General features: G+C 43.8%; 1 protein-coding gene across 1 annotated transcript in view; it reads left to right on the forward strand.

Annotated features, from left to right (window-relative positions):
* Positions 1–579: 579 nt before the first annotated feature.
* The window catches only part of MOB1A (MOB kinase activator 1A), a 28,458-nt gene continuing 8,982 nt past the window's right edge, over positions 580–20,055 (forward strand). The window contains exons 1-4 of the mRNA XM_002709733.5: positions 580–872; positions 5,969–6,135; positions 15,378–15,471; positions 16,795–16,928. Of these exons, the coding sequence (XP_002709779.1) occupies positions 859–872; positions 5,969–6,135; positions 15,378–15,471; positions 16,795–16,928 (409 nt within the window). The 5' untranslated portion in view covers positions 580–858. The remainder of the gene's footprint in view (positions 873–5,968; positions 6,136–15,377; positions 15,472–16,794; positions 16,929–20,055) is intronic.

A 20,055-nucleotide genomic window follows, 5' to 3' on the forward strand; every position in this document is an offset into this window, starting at 1 on the left:
CAGCAGCGTTATTCCAAAAAACCGAGAGGTGAAAGCAACCCAAAAACCCATCATCCAAGGAACAAATGAGGTCTTGATACATGCTGCAGCCTGGGTAAGACATTGTGCTAGGCGAAGGAAGCGAGTCAGTAAGGACTACAGCCCTCTCATACGATTCCACGCACAGGAAACGTGCAGCTTAGGCAAGTCGGTAGAACTAGAAAGAATAGCGGTCCAGAGAAAGAAACGAATTACCCAGTGCTAATGGGGTCATGGGAACGTTCCAGAATTAGATAACAGTGGTGACTGGACAACTCTATGAATACATAGGAAAAAGCCGCTTTCCAAAGAGTGAATTTTAGACTATATGTATCTATCTCAATTTAAAATTAAATACATAAAAAAAAAAAAAAACATTGCAGGGGCGCGCAACGCTCATAGGAGTCCCCTGCCACCTGGGAAGCAGGAGCGGAGCCCAGCGGAAGAAGGCTTGACCGGCGCGGGTGGCCCCTCTTCCTTCCGGCGGACCCCCTCGCCTCAGCTCGCCTCCCGGCCTGCAGAACGCTCATTGGCCGAGCTCCGAGAGGGGCGGGGCGAGAAGGGGCGCGTCAAGTTTTATTTCGCGGGGCGGGCGCAAGCCTCAGCTCGCGAGACTTGGCTGGTTCCGCATTTCGGGTCTGTGAGGTGGGGGAGGCAGGCGAGGTAGGCGCCGCGGTTTCCAGGGATTGCAGCGGCTCGAACCGGCTCGGAGCAACCGCGGCCCTGCTTCCGCTGTCCGCGAGCTGAGCACCGTCGGCTCCCTCGCGCTGCCGGAGCCGGCTCCGAGGACTGACCGGGGCGGGGGCCAGCGGCCCCTCCCCTCCCCTCTGGCGACCGAAGATGAGCTTCCTCTTGTGAGTGAGGCCGGGCCGCGGGCGCCGGGGCTGAGGGCCGAGGTCAGGGAGGGCGGCGGAGGCGCCCGAGGCGAGGGCTGGGCCCTGGGGCAGGGGCAGGTGGCTGGCGTTGGCTTTCCCGCTGCCCTGGTCCGCTGCGGAGGCGGGGAGGTGGGCGGAGACGGAGGGAGCTGAAGGTCGAGGCGCAGGAAGCCGGGCGCGGAGGCTGGGGACTAGCGAGGCCCCGAGGCCGGCAGCGCCTGCAAACTTTTCCGCCCCGACGCCCCCGGGGGCGGAGCGCGGCCCCGGCGCGGGCGCCCGGCGTCGCTGATCTGGATCCTGTAGCGGTCGTGACCCGCTGCTGACTTAGCCTTTTACTCCACGGTTTGTCGGGTTTTGTAATGGCCGGTATTAAATGGCCCCCGCGGAAGACTGCCGCGCCGGGCAAAACGTGTTTGAGGAGCTTGGAGCTGACCTGGGCTGGCCGCGGAGCCTTCTCCTGTTCTGGTTCTGTGGCTTTAAGTTGGCTAATGTCTCTCGTCTGTGGAATCCAGTTATGGAGAGAACGCCTGGCCCCAAATGAGGCTTCAGTGGAAAAGCTTGCGAATTAACTGTCCTTAGATGCTTAAGGTTTGAGAAGCATAGCTCTGGCATCATGTTTATTATTCCAGTGGCTTCCTCTGCCTTGTGTATCGCTTACATGTGTGGTGCACGACTGAATAAATACCCAGTTTTGATTATGGACATAGCGTGCCTTACACTTTTATTAAATTAAGTAATTCATATCCACATTTTGTTTACTCCTTTATTTTGGAAATTTCGAATTCTGTCCAATATTGTGCTGTTATAGCGCTACCGAAAATGCCTTTGCCGTCCCGGTGGGGTTCCCCCCCCCCCTCCGATTTTTCTCTCCTTCGGGTTATTTTCTTAAGGGTATATATAGTCTCCAAAGTACGATTACCATGTTAAAAAGCCTATAAGGTTTAGATTTAATTAGAGATTTCCACCAGAGTAGTGTGGAAAGCTTATGAGCTGATGTTTATTTTTTTTTTTAAGATTTATTTATTTATTTATTTATTTGAAAGAGTTACACAGAGAAAGGAGAGGCAGAGAGAGAGAGGTCTTCCATCTGCTGGATTACTCCCCAACTGGCCGCAACGGCTGGGGCTGCACTGATCAGGAGCCAGGAGCATCCTCCAGGTCTCCCACGCCGGTGCAGAGGCCCAAGGACTTGGGCCATCCTCTACTGCTTTCCCAGGCTGTAGCAGAGAGCTGGATTGGAAGTGGAGCAGCCGGGTCTCAGGTCTCAAACGTGCGTTCACAAGGGATGCCGGCGCTTCAGGCCAGGGCGTTGACCCACTGTGCCACAGCCCCGGCCACTGAGCTGATGTTTAGTTAGTGGTTTTTAGTTTGTGGATGCTCGAGTGCTCAGTTGCTTTTTTTTTTTTTTTTTTTAAGATTTATTTATATATTTGAAAGGGTTACACAGAGAGAGAAGGAGAGACAGAGAGAGAGGTCTTCCATTAGCTGGGTCACACCCCAACTGGCCACAACTGCAGGAGCTGTGCCAATTCAAAGCCAGGAGCTTCTTCCAGGTCTCCCATGCGGGTGCAGGAGCCGAAGACTTGGGCACCTTCTGCTTTCCCAGGCCATAGCAAAGAACTGGATTGGAAGTGGAGCAGCTGGGACTTGAACCAGCACCCATATGAGATGCCGGCACTGCAGGCGGCAGCTTTACCTGTTACACCACAGTGCCGGCCCCCTCAGTTGCTTTTTGAACCCAAAAATGAGACTTGACATTTGTGTGAAGGATCTCATGTATTCATGCATGGGTATCCTCAGACACCAAGGAGTAGAATTGCTGATTTGTATGGTAACTGTTTTTGATCTTTTGAAAACTGCCAAACTTTTTCAAAGTGCAGCACCATTTTGCATCTCCACCTGCACTGTGTGGTGGTTCCAATTTCCCCACATCCACTCTAGCACCTAATTGTCTGACTTTTTTATTACAGCCATCTTAAGTCAGCATGAAGTGGCATCTTCTCATTTTGCTTTGCATTTCCGTGATGACTAATGCTGAGCGTCTTTTCCCTTGCTTATTGGCCATTTGTTTATCTTCTTCGGAGTAAGGTCTCTTCAGATCCTTCACCTGTTTTTAAACTGAGTTGTCTTTTTCATTTATAAGACTTCTATACATTCAGGATACAAGTCCATTATCAAATCCATGATCTGCAAATAGTTTCCTGCATTTTGTGGGTTGTTTTCACTATCTTTATGTTGTCATTTGAAGCACAAAAAATTTTTTTTTCTTTAAAGTTTGTTTATTTACTTAAAAGACACAGTTACAGAGAGAGGAGAGAAAGGGAGAGGTCTTCCATCTGCTGGTTCACTCCCCAGATGTCCACAACAGCCAGGGCTGGGCCAGGCCAAAGCTAGGAGCTTCTTCTAGGTCTCCCGCGTAGGGTAGGGTTCCAAGGATTTGGACCATCCTCTGCTGTTTTCCTAGGTGCATTAGCAGGGAGCTGGATTGGAAGTGGAGCAGCTGGGACTTGAACTGGTCCCCGTATTACTTAATCCACTGCATCACCGTGTGGGCCCCAAAAATCTTAACCTACATGAAGACCACACTGAATCTTGACAAATCACTTCATACTTCATAGTTTTCCATATTTAGTTTCTTGCCAGTCACAGCTCCCCCCCACCCCCTTTTACGATTTATTTATTTGAACAGCAGCTTGACAGAGAAATCTTCCATCTGCTGGTTCACTCCACGAGTGGCTGCAACAGCCAGGGCTGATCCAGGCTGAAGCAAAGCGGCAGGAACTCCATCTGGTTTTCCCACCTGGATGGCAGGAACTAACGTACTTGAGCCATCATCTGCTGCTTCCCACGTGTGTTAGCAGGAAGCTGGATCAGAAGCAGAGTAGTCAGGACTGGAACCAGCACTGTAGATGGGATTTGGGTATCCCAAGCAACAGCTTTAACCTGCTGTGCCATGTGCCTACCCGTTACTGCTATTTCTGAAGGTCCATTCTTTTTAATTTGTTACTTCCCTGTTAAATGTAGTTCTTTATCATATTAAAAACTTTCACATTTGATTTTTAGTGTTTTCATAATTTTTACTTCAATCAGTCTTATTTAAAAGTCATGGTACTCAGGTAAAGTAATAGCTACAGTTCTGTTCCTTCCCTTCCTAGGGTAATCATTAGTTTGTTGTGTTCTTTCTGTCTTTTACAAAATGGGCTGTTGCTGTTCATTTGGTTCTGAGTGTGTTTATGTTTTGAGATCTTTACATATGAATATGTGTATTTTATCCTTAATAAGTCTGAGTCTGCAATATTACAGACTTTGTATGTTAAGTAAGTTACTTCTCTACTGATAAACTTTAGGATTATTTCTAGCTTTTTTTAACCTCTTTAGGAGAGATACTGAGAAGTGGAATGGAGGATAGATGGAGGGGTTGTTGGTGTTAGCAGATGCTGCCATATTGTTCTACCAATATGTTATATGGCTTTATACTTCCACTGAGAGTGTATCAGAGTACTAATGTCTCTATACCTTAGTTCAGTTAATAATGTAATCTTCGACATTCAGATTAGGGTAAAATATATCTTTCTTCAGTTGAACAGTTTTTTTTTTTTTTTTTTTTTTTTTTTTTTTTTTTTTGACAGGCAGAGTGGACAGTGAGAGAGAGAGACAGAGAGAAAGGTCTTCCTTTGCCGTTGGTTCACCCTCCAATGGCCACCGCTGCAGCCGGCGCACCGCGCTGATCCTGGCAGGAGCCAGGAGCCAGGTGCTTTTCCTGGTCTCCCATGGGGTGCAGGGCCCAAGCACCTGGGCCATCCTCCACTGCACTCCCTGGCCATAGCAGAGAGCTGGCCTGGAAGAGGGGCAACCGAGACAGAATCCGGCACCCCAACCGGGACTAGAACCCGGTGTGCTGGCGCCGCAAGGTGGAGGATTAGCCTATTGAGCCACGGCGCCGGCCTTGTTGAACAGTTTTTCACATCTTTGTTGACTGTAGCACTTCTGAATTGCTATTCATTTCATTAGCTCACTTTTTTTTTTTTTTTTTTTGACAGGCAGAGTGGACAGTGAGAGAGACAGAGAGAAAGGTCTTCCTTTGCCGTTGGTTCACCCTCCAATGGCCGCCGCGGCCCGCACTGATCCGAAGGCAGGAGCCAGGTGCTTCTCCTGGTCTCCCATGGGGTGCAGGGCCCAAGCACTTGGGCCATCCTCCACTGCCTTCCCAGGCCATAGCAGAGAGCTGGCCTGGAAGAGGGGCAACCGGGACAGAATCCGGCGCCCCGACTGGGACTAGAACCCAGTGTGCCGGCGCCGCAAGGCAGAGGATTAGCCTAGTGAGCCGCGGCGCTGGCTCATTAGCTTACTTTTCTAAGAGTTCCTTATATTTTTACTAAGTTGCTGAAGTCCTTTAATAACCAGCTAATCCTTTGTAATATATGTTACAAGTACTTTTTTTGTTACTTATTTCTTTGCTGTGTTATGATTTGGAATCAGTCTTTTTTTCTTTAAGGTTTCTGGATTTTGGGAAGACCTTATGGATGGTGTAATTCGGGAATAAAAATTAGCCTCCCATCCTAAATAATTATGTCTGTCTCATATATTTTCCCCGCTAAAAACTTCACAATGTTAGTAGTAGTTATTTTACTGTGGTTCGCTTTATTGACATTCCAAATATTTTGATATAGAAAACTGGATGTTTTTGAACTATGAGAACCTTAAGCCTGCCTCCCTTCCCTATACCATTTCTTATAGGTAGAAATTGAGATTAAAAGGATAAATTTCTTAGGCAGTCATAGTGAGTGGTAGATCAAAGTGTAGACTCTAAGTTTTTTTCTTTGGTTAAAGTGTGTTTTACACCGAATTTGTTAACAGGACATAGTAAAGTTGCCTTATTTGTGGAATTGTGTTGCTAAACTTGCTTTCATGTGTTGTAGGAAAAACATACATGGAACATTCTTTTATTGTGATCATTATTCTTCCACTTTCCCTCTCCAATTCTGGCATTTTGTGGGGAGCAATTTCTATGCCTAAAGTAATGTTATTTTGGTGTAATCCTAAAAACTCATATGCTTTTACTTTTAACCTAACAGCAGCAGCCGTTCTTCTAAGACATTCAAACCAAAGAAGAATATCCCAGAAGGGTCTCATCAGTATGAACTCTTGAAGCATGCGGAAGCAACTCTGGGAAGTGGGAATCTGAGACAAGCTGTTATGTTGCCAGAGGGGGAGGACCTCAATGAATGGATTGCTGTTAACAGTAAGTTTTTGTTTTTTTTGTTTTTTTTAAGATTTATTTATTTATTTGAAAGCCAGAACTACAGAGAGATCCATCTTCCAACTACGGGTTCACTCTCAATGGCCAGATCTGGTCCAGGCTGAAGCCAGGAGGTAGAAAGTCCATCCTGGTCTCCCATGTGGGTTGTAGGGGCCCAAGTACATGGGCCATCCTCTGCTTCCTTTGCAGGCACATTGGCAGAAAACTGTATCAGAAGTGGAGCAGCTGAGACTCCTGGTCTGATAAGGGAAACCTGCATTGCTAGCAGCTGCTTAACCCACTGTACCATAGAGCTGACCCCAACATTAAGTTTTTCATGACATACAGTTGGTTTATAAAAGATTTTGCCAAAATCTTTTTGTTAATTTTCTTTTACAAGTATAATTATTGTAATACAGCAGATTATCTGTAAAAAAACACATAAATACAAATAAATCTAATAATGTTCTCTTCAGAATATTTGGTAGTAACTTGTGCTGAGTAGAGAGACCTGAGGAGAAATGGTGAGTCCTATGGGTTAGAAGTTTCTGAGGAGACGAGTCTGCAGAGTAAAGTCATCTGAGAGATTGACAAATACAAAATCCATTTGCATTCTTTTGCCCCTAAGGCCAGCTGCACTCATTGGCCTATTCATCAGAAAAGTCAGATGTAGTTTATATGGTTGATTGTCGTGACTTGCGAAGTCAGAAGGAGGTTGAGAACCTGAGAGAAAAGGGAGGAATAGTGGGCTGAAAGTGCTGAGTCCAAGAGAACAAGGGCAGGGCATGGCACAGTCCTGCTAGAGATTTCAATGTGAGTCTCTCATTTCTTCTTTCTTTCTTTTTTTTCCAGGTTTGTTTATTTATTTATTTGAAAGGCAGAGTTACAGAGGCAGAGAAACAGAAAGAGAGGTCTTTCATCTGCAGGTTCACTCCCCAAATGGGCGCAGTGGCTGGAACTGTCCGATCAGGAGCCTGTAGCTTCTTCCAGGTCTCTCACTTAGGCCATCTTCTGCTGTTTTCCCAGGCCATAGCTGAGAGCGCAATTGGAAGTGGAGTAGCCGGGACTCGAACCGGCACCCATATGGGATGCTGGCGCTGCAGGTGGTGGTTTTACCCACTACACCACAGTGCTGGCCCCATCTCTCATTTCTGAGATGAGACTGGTTCTGGGTGATAAAATTTAACTCTGTTAGAAATTTCAGATGTCCGGGGGCCGGCGCTGTGGCGCAGTGGGTTAATGCCCTGGCCTAAACCGCCAGCATCCCATATGGGCACCGGTTCTAGTCCTGGCTGCACCACTTCCAATCCAGCTCTCTGCTGTGGCCTGGGAAAGCAGTAGAAGATGGCCCAAGTCCTTGGGCACCTGCATGGGAGACCTGGAAGAAGCTCCTGACTCCTGGCTTTGGATCGGCGCAGTTCCAGATGTTGTGGCCAATTGGGGAGTGAACCATCAAATGTAAGACCTCTCTCTCTCTCTCTTTCTCTCTTTCTCTCTTTCTCTGCCTCTCCTCTGTGTAACTCTGACTCTCAAGTAAAAAAGAAATAAATCTTTAAAAAAAAAAGAAATTTCAGATGTTCTAGGAGATTTTAAAACTTTTTAGTGGAAAATTATAAATGTAAAAGTAGACAAACTAGTACAGTGAATTCCCCAGTATCTGTCATCCTCTTTCAGCCAGTATCAATTTGTGACCAATTGTGCTGCTTCTGTATCCCAACTTGATTATTTTGAAGCAAATTTCTGACACATTATTTAATCTGTAAATCAATTAGTATCTTTTAAAAGACAAAATCTGTGATCTTTTCTTTTTTAAATATTTAGAGGGGCTGACGATGTGGTGTGGTAGGTTAAGCCTCCACCTGCAGTGCTGGCAGCCCATATATGTGCTGGTTCTTTTCCCGACTGCTCCTCTTATGATGCAGCTCCTTGCTGTGGCCTGGGAAAGCAGTGGATAATGCCACAAGTGCTTGGGCCCCTGCACCCATGTGGGAGACCCGGAAGAAGCTCCTGGCTTCCAATCAGCCCAGCTTTGGCCATTGCTGCCATTTGAAGAGTGAACCAGTGGAGAGAAGACCTCTCTCTGACTCTACCTCGCCGTCTATAACTCTCCTCTCAAATAAATAAATAAATCTTTTAAAAATATATTTAGAGTCAGAGAAGAGAGGGAAAGACCAACAGATCTCCCACAACAATGGGGTTGGGTCAGGTTGAAGCCAAGTACTCCATCTAGGTCTCCCACAAAGATGGCAGGGACTCAAGTACTTGAATCATCATCTGCTGGTTTCCCACACATTAGCAGGAAGCCGGATAAGAAGCAGAGTAGCCAGGACTCAAATAGGCACTCTGGTATGAAATGTGGGCTGCAGGTAAGCAGCTTAATCCACTGCACCACAGTGCCTGCCCCTCCCATTGTTTTTTATTTATTTGAAAGAGAGAGGGAGAGACTGAGAGAGATCTTCCATCTCTGGTTCACTCCCCAAATGTCCACAACAGCTAGAGCTGGGCAGATCCAAAACCAGGAGCCAGGAGCCAAGAGCTTCTTCCACGTCTCCCACACAGGTGCAGGGGCCCAAGGACTTGGGCCATCTTCTGTTGCTTTCCCAGGCCATAACAGAGAGCTGGATCAGAAGTTGAGCAGCCAGGACTCAAACTGGTGCCCATATGGGATGCCAGCACTGCAGGCAGCAGTTTTATCCTCTACACCACAGTGGCGGCTCCATCCAGTGGATTTTTGCTGTTTATGTCCCCCAAGGCATCATGATCATGTTCTGTTCCTTCATTTGTTTTCTATAAATGCTAGATCCAGAGCTTTATGCAATGATGAAAATGTTCTTTACCATTACTATGGCCATTTAACCCTCGAAAAAGGGCTCATGTGAGCCACTTTTATTTATTTATTTGAAAGAGTTACAGAGAGAGAGGAGAGGCAGAGAGAGAGAGGTCTTCCATCTGCTGGTTCACTCCCCAATTGGCCACAATGGCCGGAGCCAGGAACCAGGAGCTTCTTCCAGGTCTTCCCATGCAGGTGCAGGGACTGAAGGACTTGGGCCATCTTCTACTGCTTTCCCAGGCCACAGCAGAGATCAGAAGTGGAGCAGCTGGGTCTCAAACCGGCACCAATACGGGATGCCGATACTGCAGGCAGTGGCTTTACCCACTATGCCACAGTGCCATCCTCTCCCATAATTTCTTTATCCTTTCTTCAGTTGATGAGCATTTGGGTTGGTTCCATGTCTTAGCTATTGTGAATTGAGCTGCAATAAACATGGGGGTGCAGATAACTCTTTTTTTTTAAGATTTGTCTATTTATTTGAAAGTCAGAGTTACACAGAGAGAGAGTCTTTCATCTGCTGGTTTACTCCCCAGTTGGCTGCAACAGGTGGAGCTGCACCGATGCAAAGCCAGGAGCCACGAGTTTCTTCCAGGTCCCCTACGTGGGTGCAGGGGCCCAAGGACTTGGGCCATCTTCCACTGCTATCCCAGACCATAGCAGAGAGCTGGATTGTAAGTGGAGCAGCCGGATGTGAACTGGTGCCCATATGGGATGCCAGCACTGCAGGTGGCGGCTTTATCCACTATGCCACAGCACGGGACCCTACAGATAACTCTTTGATATACTGATTTCATTTCCCTTGATTAAACTCCCAGGAGTGGGATGGCTGGGTCATATGGTAGGTCTATATTCAGATTTCTGAGGTATCTCCATACTGTCTTCCATAGTGGCTTTACCAATTTACGTTCCCACCAACAGTGGATTAGGGTACCTTTTTCCCCACATCCTTGCCAGCATTTGTTGTTTATTGATTTCTGTATGAAGTCCATTTTAACTGGGATGAGGTGAAACCTCATTGTGGTTTGGATTTGCATTTCCCTGATGGCTAGTGATCCTGAGCATTTTTTCATGTGTCTGTTGGCCATTTGGATTTCCTCTTTTGAAAAATATCTAGGCTGGTGCCATGGCTCACTTGGCTAATCCTCCGCCTGTGGCGCCGGCACCTTGGGTTCTAGTCCCGGTTGGGGTGCCGGATTCTGTCCCGTTTGCTCCGCTTCCAGTCCAGCTCTCTGCTGTGGCCCTGGAAGGCAGTGGAGGATGGCCCAAGTACTTGGGTCCCTGCACCCGCATGGGAGACTAGGAGGAAGCACCCGGCTCCTGGCTTCGGATCGGCACAGCGCCAGCCGTTGCGGCCAATTGAGGAGTGAACCAGTGGATGGAAGACCTCTCTCTGTCTCTACCTCTCTCTGTAACTCTATCTTTCATATAAATAAAATCTATAAAATATTTACTCTCAGCATATAGTTTTTTTTCTCTTGACATGTCTTTTGCAGAACAGAAAACTGTATATTAATAAAGTTCAGCTTATCAATATTTTTTATGAATTAGGCCTTTGTTGATGTATCAAAGTCATTGCCAAACCCGAGGTCATGTAAATTTTTTTTAAGATTATTTATTTGAAAGAGTTACAGAGAGAGGAGGGAGAAAGCAATCATCCATCTGCTGGTTCACTCCTGAAATAGCCACATCAGCCAGGGCTGGGCTAGGCTGAAGCCAGGAGCTTCTTCCGGGTCTCTCACGTGAGTGCAGGGGCCAAGGACTTGGGCCATCTTCTGCTGCTTTCCCAGGCACATTAGTAGGGAGCTGGGTTGGAAGTGGAGCAGCCAAGACTTGAACCAGTGCCTATATGGGATGTAGGCACTGCAGACAGCAGTTTAACCCACTGTTTATACTTTTACATTCTACATTTAGGTCTGTGATCCATTTTGAGTTGTTTTTTTTTTTTTCTAGGGAGATATCAGTTGTTCCAGCACCATTTGTTGAAAAGACTGTCTGCCTCAGATTTCCTTTGCTTCTTTGTCCAAGATCAGTTGACTGTATTTATGTGGGTCTGTTTATGGGCTTATTATTCTCTTCTATTGATCAGTTTGTTCTTTCACCAGTATTATACTATCTTGATTACTGTAGCTTTAGAGTAAATCTTGAAATTGAGTAGTATTAGTTCTACCAACTTAGTTCTTCATTCAATGTTAGGTAGCTACTTTGGGTTTTTGGTTTCTCCATATAAAATTTAAAACCAGTTTGTTAATAACTACAATTAACATGCTGGAGATTTTTATTGTCTCTAGCTTTTTTGTTTTTTTTGTTTTGTTTTGTTTTGTTTTTTAAATGTAAGTGGTATATTCTCTTTTGTGTCTATGTTGTATTTTTTTTTAAAATTTTTTCCTTTTTTTAAAAAATTTATTTGAAAGAGATACAGAGGGAGAAGGATCTTTCTACCCTTGGTTCACTCTCCGAATGCCTTCAACAACTAGAGCTAGACCTAAAACTCACTTTGGATTGCCCAAGTGGGTGGCAGGGACCCAAGTATTTGAGCCATCATCTGCCTACCAGAGTGTGCATTAAAAGAAAGCTGGATCAGAAGCAGAACTGGGACTCAAACCCAGACTCTCTGATATGAAATGCAGGCATCTCAGCTGCTAACATCCACTTCTTTAGTTGTCTTTTTGTGTCTTTTTTTAAATTGGCTATTCATAATCATTACTTTAATCAATACAGTTTGATAGAAATTGAATGTGAGCTATATATAGAATTGTAAGTTTTCTGGTAGTCACATTTTTAAAAAATTTTTTCTTTTTTCTTTTTTTTTTTAAGTTTATTTGAAAGTCAGGGATACAAAGAGAGCTCTTCCCATCTGCTGGTTCACTCCTCAAATGGCCACAACAGCCAGGACTGGGCCAGGATGAAGCCAGGAGCTTCTTGGTCTCCTATATAGGTGGCAGGGGCCTGACACTTGGGCCATGAACCACATGCACTGGCACCCATATGGCAGTGGCCCAACTTACTCCACCACAGTGCTGGCCCCTAAAAATTTGTTACTTTTTTTTTTTTTTTTTTTTTTTGCAGGCAGAGTTAGAGAGAGACAGAACAGACAGACAGGGAGAGGACCGGCACCATGGCTCACTTGGCTAATCTTCCGCCTGCGGCACCGGTACCCCAGGTTCTAGTCCCAGTTGGGGTGCTGGGTACTAGTCCCAGCTGCTCCTCTTCCAGTCCAGCTCCCTGCTGTGGCCCGGGAAGGCAGTGGAGGATGGCCCAAGTGCTTGGGTCCCTGCACCCACATGGGAGACCAGGAGAAGCACCTGGCTCCTGGCTTTGGATTGGCACAGCGCCTGCTGTGGCAGCCATTAGGGGAGTGAACCAACGGAAGGAAACCTTTCTCTCTTTAACTGTCTATAACTCTCTCTTCTTTCTCTCACTGTCTAACTCTGCCTGGCAAAAAAAAAAATAATAATAATAATAAAAATAAAAAGAGACAGAGAGAGAGTTAGAGACAGAGACAGAGGGAAAGGACTTCCTTCTGTTGGTTCACTCCCCTAGCCGGTGCTGCACTGATCCGAAGCCAGGAGCCGGGTGCTTCCTCCCGGTCTCCCATGTGGGTGCAGGGACCCAAGCACTTGGGCCATCCTCCACTGCCTTCCTGGGCCATAGCAGAGAGCTGGCCTGGAAGAGGAGCAACTGGGACAGAATCCAGCGCCCCAACCAGGACTAGAACCCAGGGTGCCGGTGCTGCAGGTGGAGGATTAGCCTATTGAGCCACGGCACTGGCCAAATTTGTTTTTCTTAACTCATTAAAAAAACATATTTATGTTGCTAAAAGGAAAGTATGAAACTGTAGTATATTATCTTTTGTGTAAGAAAAAGTAAAGAAACTTAGAAAGTGGGAGGCAGAAAATTAATAAAGTGGTTACCAGTGTGTGTGGCAGGGGGAGGTAGAGTGGTTTCCATTTAGAGTTTTCACTCTGTATTTATATTTATTGTTTTGATATTTGATCTATGTGAAATACAAGTTATTCCAAAATAAAAAAAAAAAAGCCTTTTCTTAACCTTACTGAAATTATCAAATTATCTTTTTTATCTGAAGGCATTTGTTGTCCTTCTTTAACCTTAGATTTTTCTTTTCTTGAAGACTTGACTGCTCCACATCAGCAGTTCTCAAACTTTTGGTCTAAGGATCCCATTATTCTCTTAAAAATTGAGAACTTCAGGGCCAGCATTGTAGAGTAGTGGGTAAAGTCACTGCCTGAAACGCTGACATCCCAGATGGGTGCCAATTCATGTCCTGGCTGCTCCACTTCTGATCCAGTTCCCTGCTAATGGCCTGGGAAAAGCGGTGGAGGTTGGACCAAGTATTTGGCCCATGCCACCTGCGTGGGAGAACCAAAGGAAGCTCCTGGCTTTGACCTGGCCATTGCAGCCATCTGGGAAGTGAACCAGCAGATGGAAGATCTCTTGTCTCTCCCTCTCTCTCTCTAACTCTGCCTTTCAAAATAATAAATTTTTTAAAAAAATTAAAGACCTTCAAAGAGCTTTGAATTAATATAGGGTATGTCTAGAGATGCAGTATGATGTAGCATCACTAGATGTATCCTATATAAATTTTAATATGTCCTATGTTTTAGTTTCTAAAGGAAATTTTAAATGCCTATTTTAAAATTTCATTTAAAAATAGCAATAATAAACACATTACATGTCTGTGACAAAATGACTTTTTTTTTTCCTCATGGAGCTCTTCAGTTTTATCCCCTGGAGACATGAGATGAACTTTGCACCCAGGATCTTTTTTTTTATTTTAAGATTTATTTGTTTGAAAGTCAGAGTTACAGAGAGAGAAGGAGAGGCAGAGAGAGAGAGAGAGAGGGAGGGAGGGAGGGAGGTCAGTCGGTCGGTCTTCCATCCGCTGGTTCACCCTCCCAATTGGCCACAGTTGCCGAAGCTGTGCAGATTCAAAGCCAGGAGCCAGGAGCTTTTTCCAGGTCTCCCATGCAGGTGCAGGGGCCCAAGCACTTGGGCCATCTTCCACTACTTTCTCAGGCCATAGCAGAGAGCTGGACTGGAGGTGGAGCAGCTGGGACTCAAACCAGTGCCCATATTGGATCCCAGCACTGCAGGCGGTAACTTTCCTAGCTATGCCACAGCGCCGGCCCCCAAATGACTTGTTTGCCAAAATAAATTTTAGTGAGACATGTGGCACTGTTTTATGTTTTTGCAAACCAGCTTAATGGACAGCTGAGTTCTCCTGTTGGTGGCTGCATGTGATATGCTGTAATATCACACATCATAGAGACTCTGGAAAACCCCACTGTGCCCTTTTAAGAGAATGAGAAAAAAAGAGTAGTTGAAATAGTTTTGACCTCATAGATCTTCCCTGAGACGGGGATTCCTGGACTACATTTTGAGACTAAGCAACCTACCACCTGGGCACTTTGTATGTTTCGAGTGAGTATTGAGGGCCTAAGTGTTAACTTTCCTAGAAAAATGACTAATTAAGAGGAAGCTTTATATCTGAGGGAGTTTTGTATGAAACTCCTTTTGGCACTGGGATTTTTTTTTCATCTACTTGTTTTTTAAGAAACTTGGAAAAGCCATCATTGATTTTTTTTTTTTTTTTTTTTAGGTACTCCTTTAGGCAGGAACCAAATGATTTTTTAAAGCTTCCTGAGGCTTACGTGGTTCTCTTTGCACAAAGTAATTGTACTTCACTCAGTTATGACTCACCCTGCTCCTCTTCCATTTTCCTCCAAGCCTAGCTGAAGCTCCTCTAGGAAGTAATCTCTCACTGCCTCACTTTTCATGACATTGCCTTGTCTCTGAACTCTCTCATACTTATTGCTGGTCTTTGAGTCCTGTCTTACTATGTCTTGTATTGTTTCTGTCTCAATTTTGACCCTCCTGTTAGCCTGAGACTCCAGGGAAGGGAACTTATCCCAAGATTTTTTTTATGTCTTCAATGTGCTGTGTGTGTCAAATATTTATGCTGAATTCGATTTTTTAATGCCTCTTAATGCACCTGATACATCTTCCTCCCTCACAGTATGTTCCACAACACATTATTTTTTTTTCTTTCCTAACATAGGTGCTATTATTTGGTCCACAGTGACAAGGAGCTATGGATTTTTAATTCCCTTGGATATAATCAAATTGTACATTCTGAGATGTAATAGCTACCATTAAGTTAGAATTATCGCCATTATTTTACTTTCCTATTGTTACATGCTGGATAAAAGCTTAGTATATAAAAAGTTGACTTTTCTTAGATGTTACAACTTAAGAATTTATAGTGTCATTGAGTTAGTGGATTTCCTAAGGGTTCAGCCAATCATTAAAATGCATTATCTAATTTTTCCTCAACTGAGTCTGGTGTTTTGGTATATTACACAGATATAACACAATTCTGCTGTTCTCTCTGCAGCTGTGGATTTCTTCAACCAGATCAATATGTTATATGGAACTATTACAGAATTCTGCACTGAAGCAAGCTGTCCAGTCATGTCTGCTGGGCCAAGGTACAAATATTGCCTATTATGTAGGTGTTTAGATGACTTTTGCTTTATCACTAACTTATAGTAAGTTGATTAACAAAGTCTTTTTGTTTTTATTACCTGTTTGTTTATGCTAGTGATTCAGTCTTATAGTTTTTGAATACTCACCTATAAACTGTAATTATGAAATACCTTGGTATGTGAGTTCTTAGTGCTTTGATGTTTATTGCATCAAAGTAAGTCTGGCTGTTACGTTATAGGAGTAAAAGTGTAGAAATTTGAGGTCTGTTTTTCTTGTGTAGCAAAAATTCTGTTTTTGGAATTTCATTGACATTTATAGTTCCTGTTTCTAGTTTATAAATCAATTTCTTGGAAGAGTTTGTTGACCATTTAACACTTCATTTAATTCTAGGTGCTTATTTAGAGTTGATAAGGCAGCACAATTTAGAAGTAATTATCTGACTAAAAAGGTGTTAAGTTAAAAAATATTTTGACTGTAGTAAATTTCAAAAAAAAACACTGAAAAAAGAGATGAAACTTATCACCTACAGTTGCAAGTCAGTGTATGGTGGGATTACTCTTTGATGTGTTTCCCTCCTGTCTTGTGTTCTAATAAATGAGTGTTTTTTTTTTTTTTTTTTTTTTTGATGATAAGTGATTTCCTGAGGTGTTTGCCTCTTAGAAAAGCTTGTCCTCTTGACACTGCTAAAGGTGTAAAAGAAAAAAGATCCACAATTTGTTCGTAGTCCTTTTTTTGTTACCGTATTTCAGGAGGAATGTTTTTATTTTGTGTTCAATTTTTGTTCCTCAAACTTTAAAATAAATAAAAGTAAATAGGAAAATTAAACTCATTTATGGATTAAATGCTTTGTACATGTTAATTGTCCCAGCTGAACAAAGGTGAAGGGGCAAGGAAAGTATGAATGCCTAAGAGTATTTCTCTAACCACCCTCTGTAAGCATCAGGTTTAGAATGTTGGCTGCACTGATGATAGTAACTTGATGGCCAGAGATCTGAGAGTGAGATGCATCTATCGGCTCCTTACCTAGTCTTCAGCAACTTTCTGCCTTAGATAGGAGTACAGGTCTTTAATCTTCCCAGGGCTTTGTTATAAAACATCCAGTCTGGCACTGCCAGCTGCCACATAATTCCCCTTTCCTCTGCTAATTGTAACCATCTCATTGTAGAAACGTTCTGTAGGAAATTTTTAGTAATCTTCAGCAGAACTTTAGATAATTCTTGAAGACACATATAAGGTTCATTGACAGAACGTGAACCTGCTTTGATTACAAGTTGTAGATTTGTTACTGTTTTTGAAGACCATCAGTAAAATATTTTTCTCTCCAGATACGAATATCACTGGGCAGATGGTACTAATATTAAAAAGCCAATCAAATGTTCTGCACCAAAGTACATTGACTATTTGATGACTTGGGTTCAGGATCAGCTTGATGATGAAACTCTTTTTCCTTCTAAGATTGGTGAGTTAATGTAGAACTATTTTTCTTTTTGAATGATGATACTTTTTGACATTCTGTTACTTTAAAAAAACTGTGATATAGACTGCCAAGTTCTTGTCCAAAAATATATACCAGTATATACTCCCTCTAGTCATGTTTGAGTCTGCCTGAATTTCTTTCTTTCTTTCTTTTTTTTTAAAGATTTTATTTATTTAAGAGGCAGAGTTACAGATGGAGAGAGGGAGAGATAGGGAGATAGGTCTTTGATCTGCTGGTTCACTCCCCAGATGGCTGCAAAGGCTGGAGCTAAGCCAATCCAAAGCCAGGAGCTAGGAGATTCTTCCAGTTCTCCCATGCAGGTGGAGGTGGGGAAGGGTCCAAGCACTTGGACTATAGCGGGCAGGACTTGAACCAGCACCTATATGGGATGTCGGTGCTTCAGGCTGAGGCTTAGCCTACTATGCCACAGTGCCAGCCATCTTTGTTTTTTAAAAATATTTATTTATTTGAGAGGCAAGGTAAGAAAGAGAGAGATCTTCTACTGGTTCACTCCCAAATGGCCACAACAACCAAGTCTGGGCCAGGCCAAAGCAAAGAGCCAGGGGCTCCATCCTGGGCTCCCACTTGGATGGCAGGGGCCCAAGCACTTAGGCCATTTTTGCTGTCTTCCCGGACACATTAACAAGAAGCTGGATCTGAAGCGGAATATATGGGACCACCAGTACTCCAATATGGGATGCCAGCATTGCAAACAGTGACAATCACTGTGCCGCCATGTGGTCCCTGCTTGAATTTCTTTACCCATACTGGTTATTACTAATTTTCTTCTCTTTTCTAATTTAGTTAAATATATTTCTGTTTTAATGTACACTTTGAAAATATTGAGATTGAGCATTTTTTTATTTGTTAATCATGTATGTTTTCTGTTTATTTCCTTTGTTCATGTGTATGGTAGGGATATTAGCTGTTTGTCATACATGTACGTATTTTTCCCCAGGTTGCCTTTAGCTTTATTTTTTTGTTCATGGTATTTTTTACTATATCCATCTTCCTTATTTTGTCCCATTAATCATCTCCTTTCATGCCTTGTGGTTTCAATATGATGGTTAGAAAAGTGGCTTTTTGCTTTAAGTGTTTTTTAAAAATGTATGTTTTGGGGCTGGTGCTGTGGCATAGCAGGTAAAGCCACTGCCTGCAGCACCAGCCTCCCATATGGGCGCCAGTTCGGGTTCCAGCTGCTCCACTTTTGATCCAGCTAATGTGCCTGGGAAAGCAGTGGAAGATGGCCCACGTGCTTTGGCCTTTGTACCCATATGGTAGACCCAGAGGAAGCTCCTGATGCCTGGCTTTGGACTGGCCCAGCTCTGGCCTTTGAGGCCATTTTGGGGATGAACCAACAGATGGAAGACCTCTCTCTGTCTCTGTCTCTGTCCCACCTCTCCTCCTCCTCTCCCCTTCCCTCCCCTCCCCTCCCCTCTAGCTCTGCCTTTCAAATAAGTAAATAAATATTAAAAAATAAGAATATATGTTTTTATCATTTAATTATTCTGTAGTTTTGTTTTTACATTTAATTCTTTGGTCTGTGTTTTTTTCTTTCTTTTTTAAGACTTATTCATTTATTTGAAAGTCAGAGTTACACAGAGAAAGGAGAGGCAGAGAGAGAGAGAGAGAGAGAGAGAGAGAGAGGTCTTCCATCCGCTGGGTCACTCCCCAGTTGGCTGCAACGGCCAGAGCTGTGCTGATCTGAAGCCAGGGGCCAGGAGCTTCTGGGTCTCTCACGCGGGTGCAGGGGACCAAGGACTTGGGCCATCTTCTACTGCTTTTCCAGGCCACAGCAGAGAACTGGATCGGAAGAGGAGCAGCCGGGACTAGAACAGGTGCCCATATGGGATGCCAGCGCTTCAGGCCAGGGCGTTAACCCACTGTGCCGTAGTGCCGACCCCTGGTTTGTGTTATTCTGTATGCTACCTTAATTCTCTCCGAATCTGAATGCAGGCTGGTTTGGCTCAACAAATTGTATTGGGATTTTTTAATCTCTATCTGTTCATGTAGAAATTTTGCACTTTTTTTTCTTTAAACTGTGGCTCTGTATCTTTCACTATCTTGTAGGGCTAGTATCTCTTCATTTTCAGAGTATTCACATCTATTCTGGTATATTTGTTCTCCCACAGCACCTAAGCAGTATATTCTCAAGATTAAAAAAAAAATCAGATGTTAATTATGCTTCCATTCAATTTTTGTAGATTACATAAGGATTCTTGTTCTTCCTGCTGAGTCTTTCTACCCAAGAGCAAGATACTGTTCTTCATTTATTCGTGTCTTTTATTTATTCTAATTTCCTCTTGTAAAATCATATAGTTTGCTTTATATTAGTCTTTCATGTTTCTTAAGTTTAGTCCTAGTTTTACATTAGTTTATTGAGTATTTTAAGTGTATGGCCTCATTGTGATATGACTGTTACATTTTTTTTTTTTTTAAGATTTATTTATTTGAAAGCGAAAGAGTTGCAGAGAGAGAGAGAGAGAGAGAGAGAGAGAGAGAGAGATCTTCCCTTCACTGGTTCATTGCCCAGATGGATACTAGGGTCAATTCTGGGCCAGTCTGAAGCCAGGAGCCAAGAACTTCATTCTGGTCTCTCATGGGTGGCAGGGGCTGAAACACTTGGGCCATCCTCTGCTGCATTTCCCAGGTCATTAGCAGGGAGCTGAATCAAAAGTGGAGCAGTCCAAGTGCTTGGGGCCTGCCACCCACTTGGGAGACCCAGATGATGGAGTTCTGAGCTCCTGCCTTCAGCCTGGTCCAGCCCTGGCTGTTGTAGACATTTAAGTGAACCAGCAAATGAAAGTGATAGCTCTCTTTCTCATCTTGCAATACCTTTCAAACAAATAGAAATAACATTTAAAAAAATTTTTTTAAAAATGGAGCAGCCGGGACATGAGCTGGTTCTCAAATGGGATGCCTGCATTGTTGGTTGCGGCTTAACCCATCATGCCAGCCCTGCCTCTTCTTTTCTGATACATTTTCTTCTTGTTTTAAACTTACCTAATCGCACTAACTCGTGCTTTCAGATATTGCTGAGTAATGGCTGTTCTTTTTTGTCTCTTGTTTTATGCATGTACCCTAGTTCGTATTTCAACATTAAGCAGGA

The sequence above is a fragment of the Oryctolagus cuniculus genome, chromosome 2, assembly GCF_964237555.1.
Source record: "Oryctolagus cuniculus chromosome 2, mOryCun1.1, whole genome shotgun sequence".
Taxonomy (NCBI): Eukaryota; Metazoa; Chordata; class Mammalia; order Lagomorpha; family Leporidae; genus Oryctolagus; species Oryctolagus cuniculus.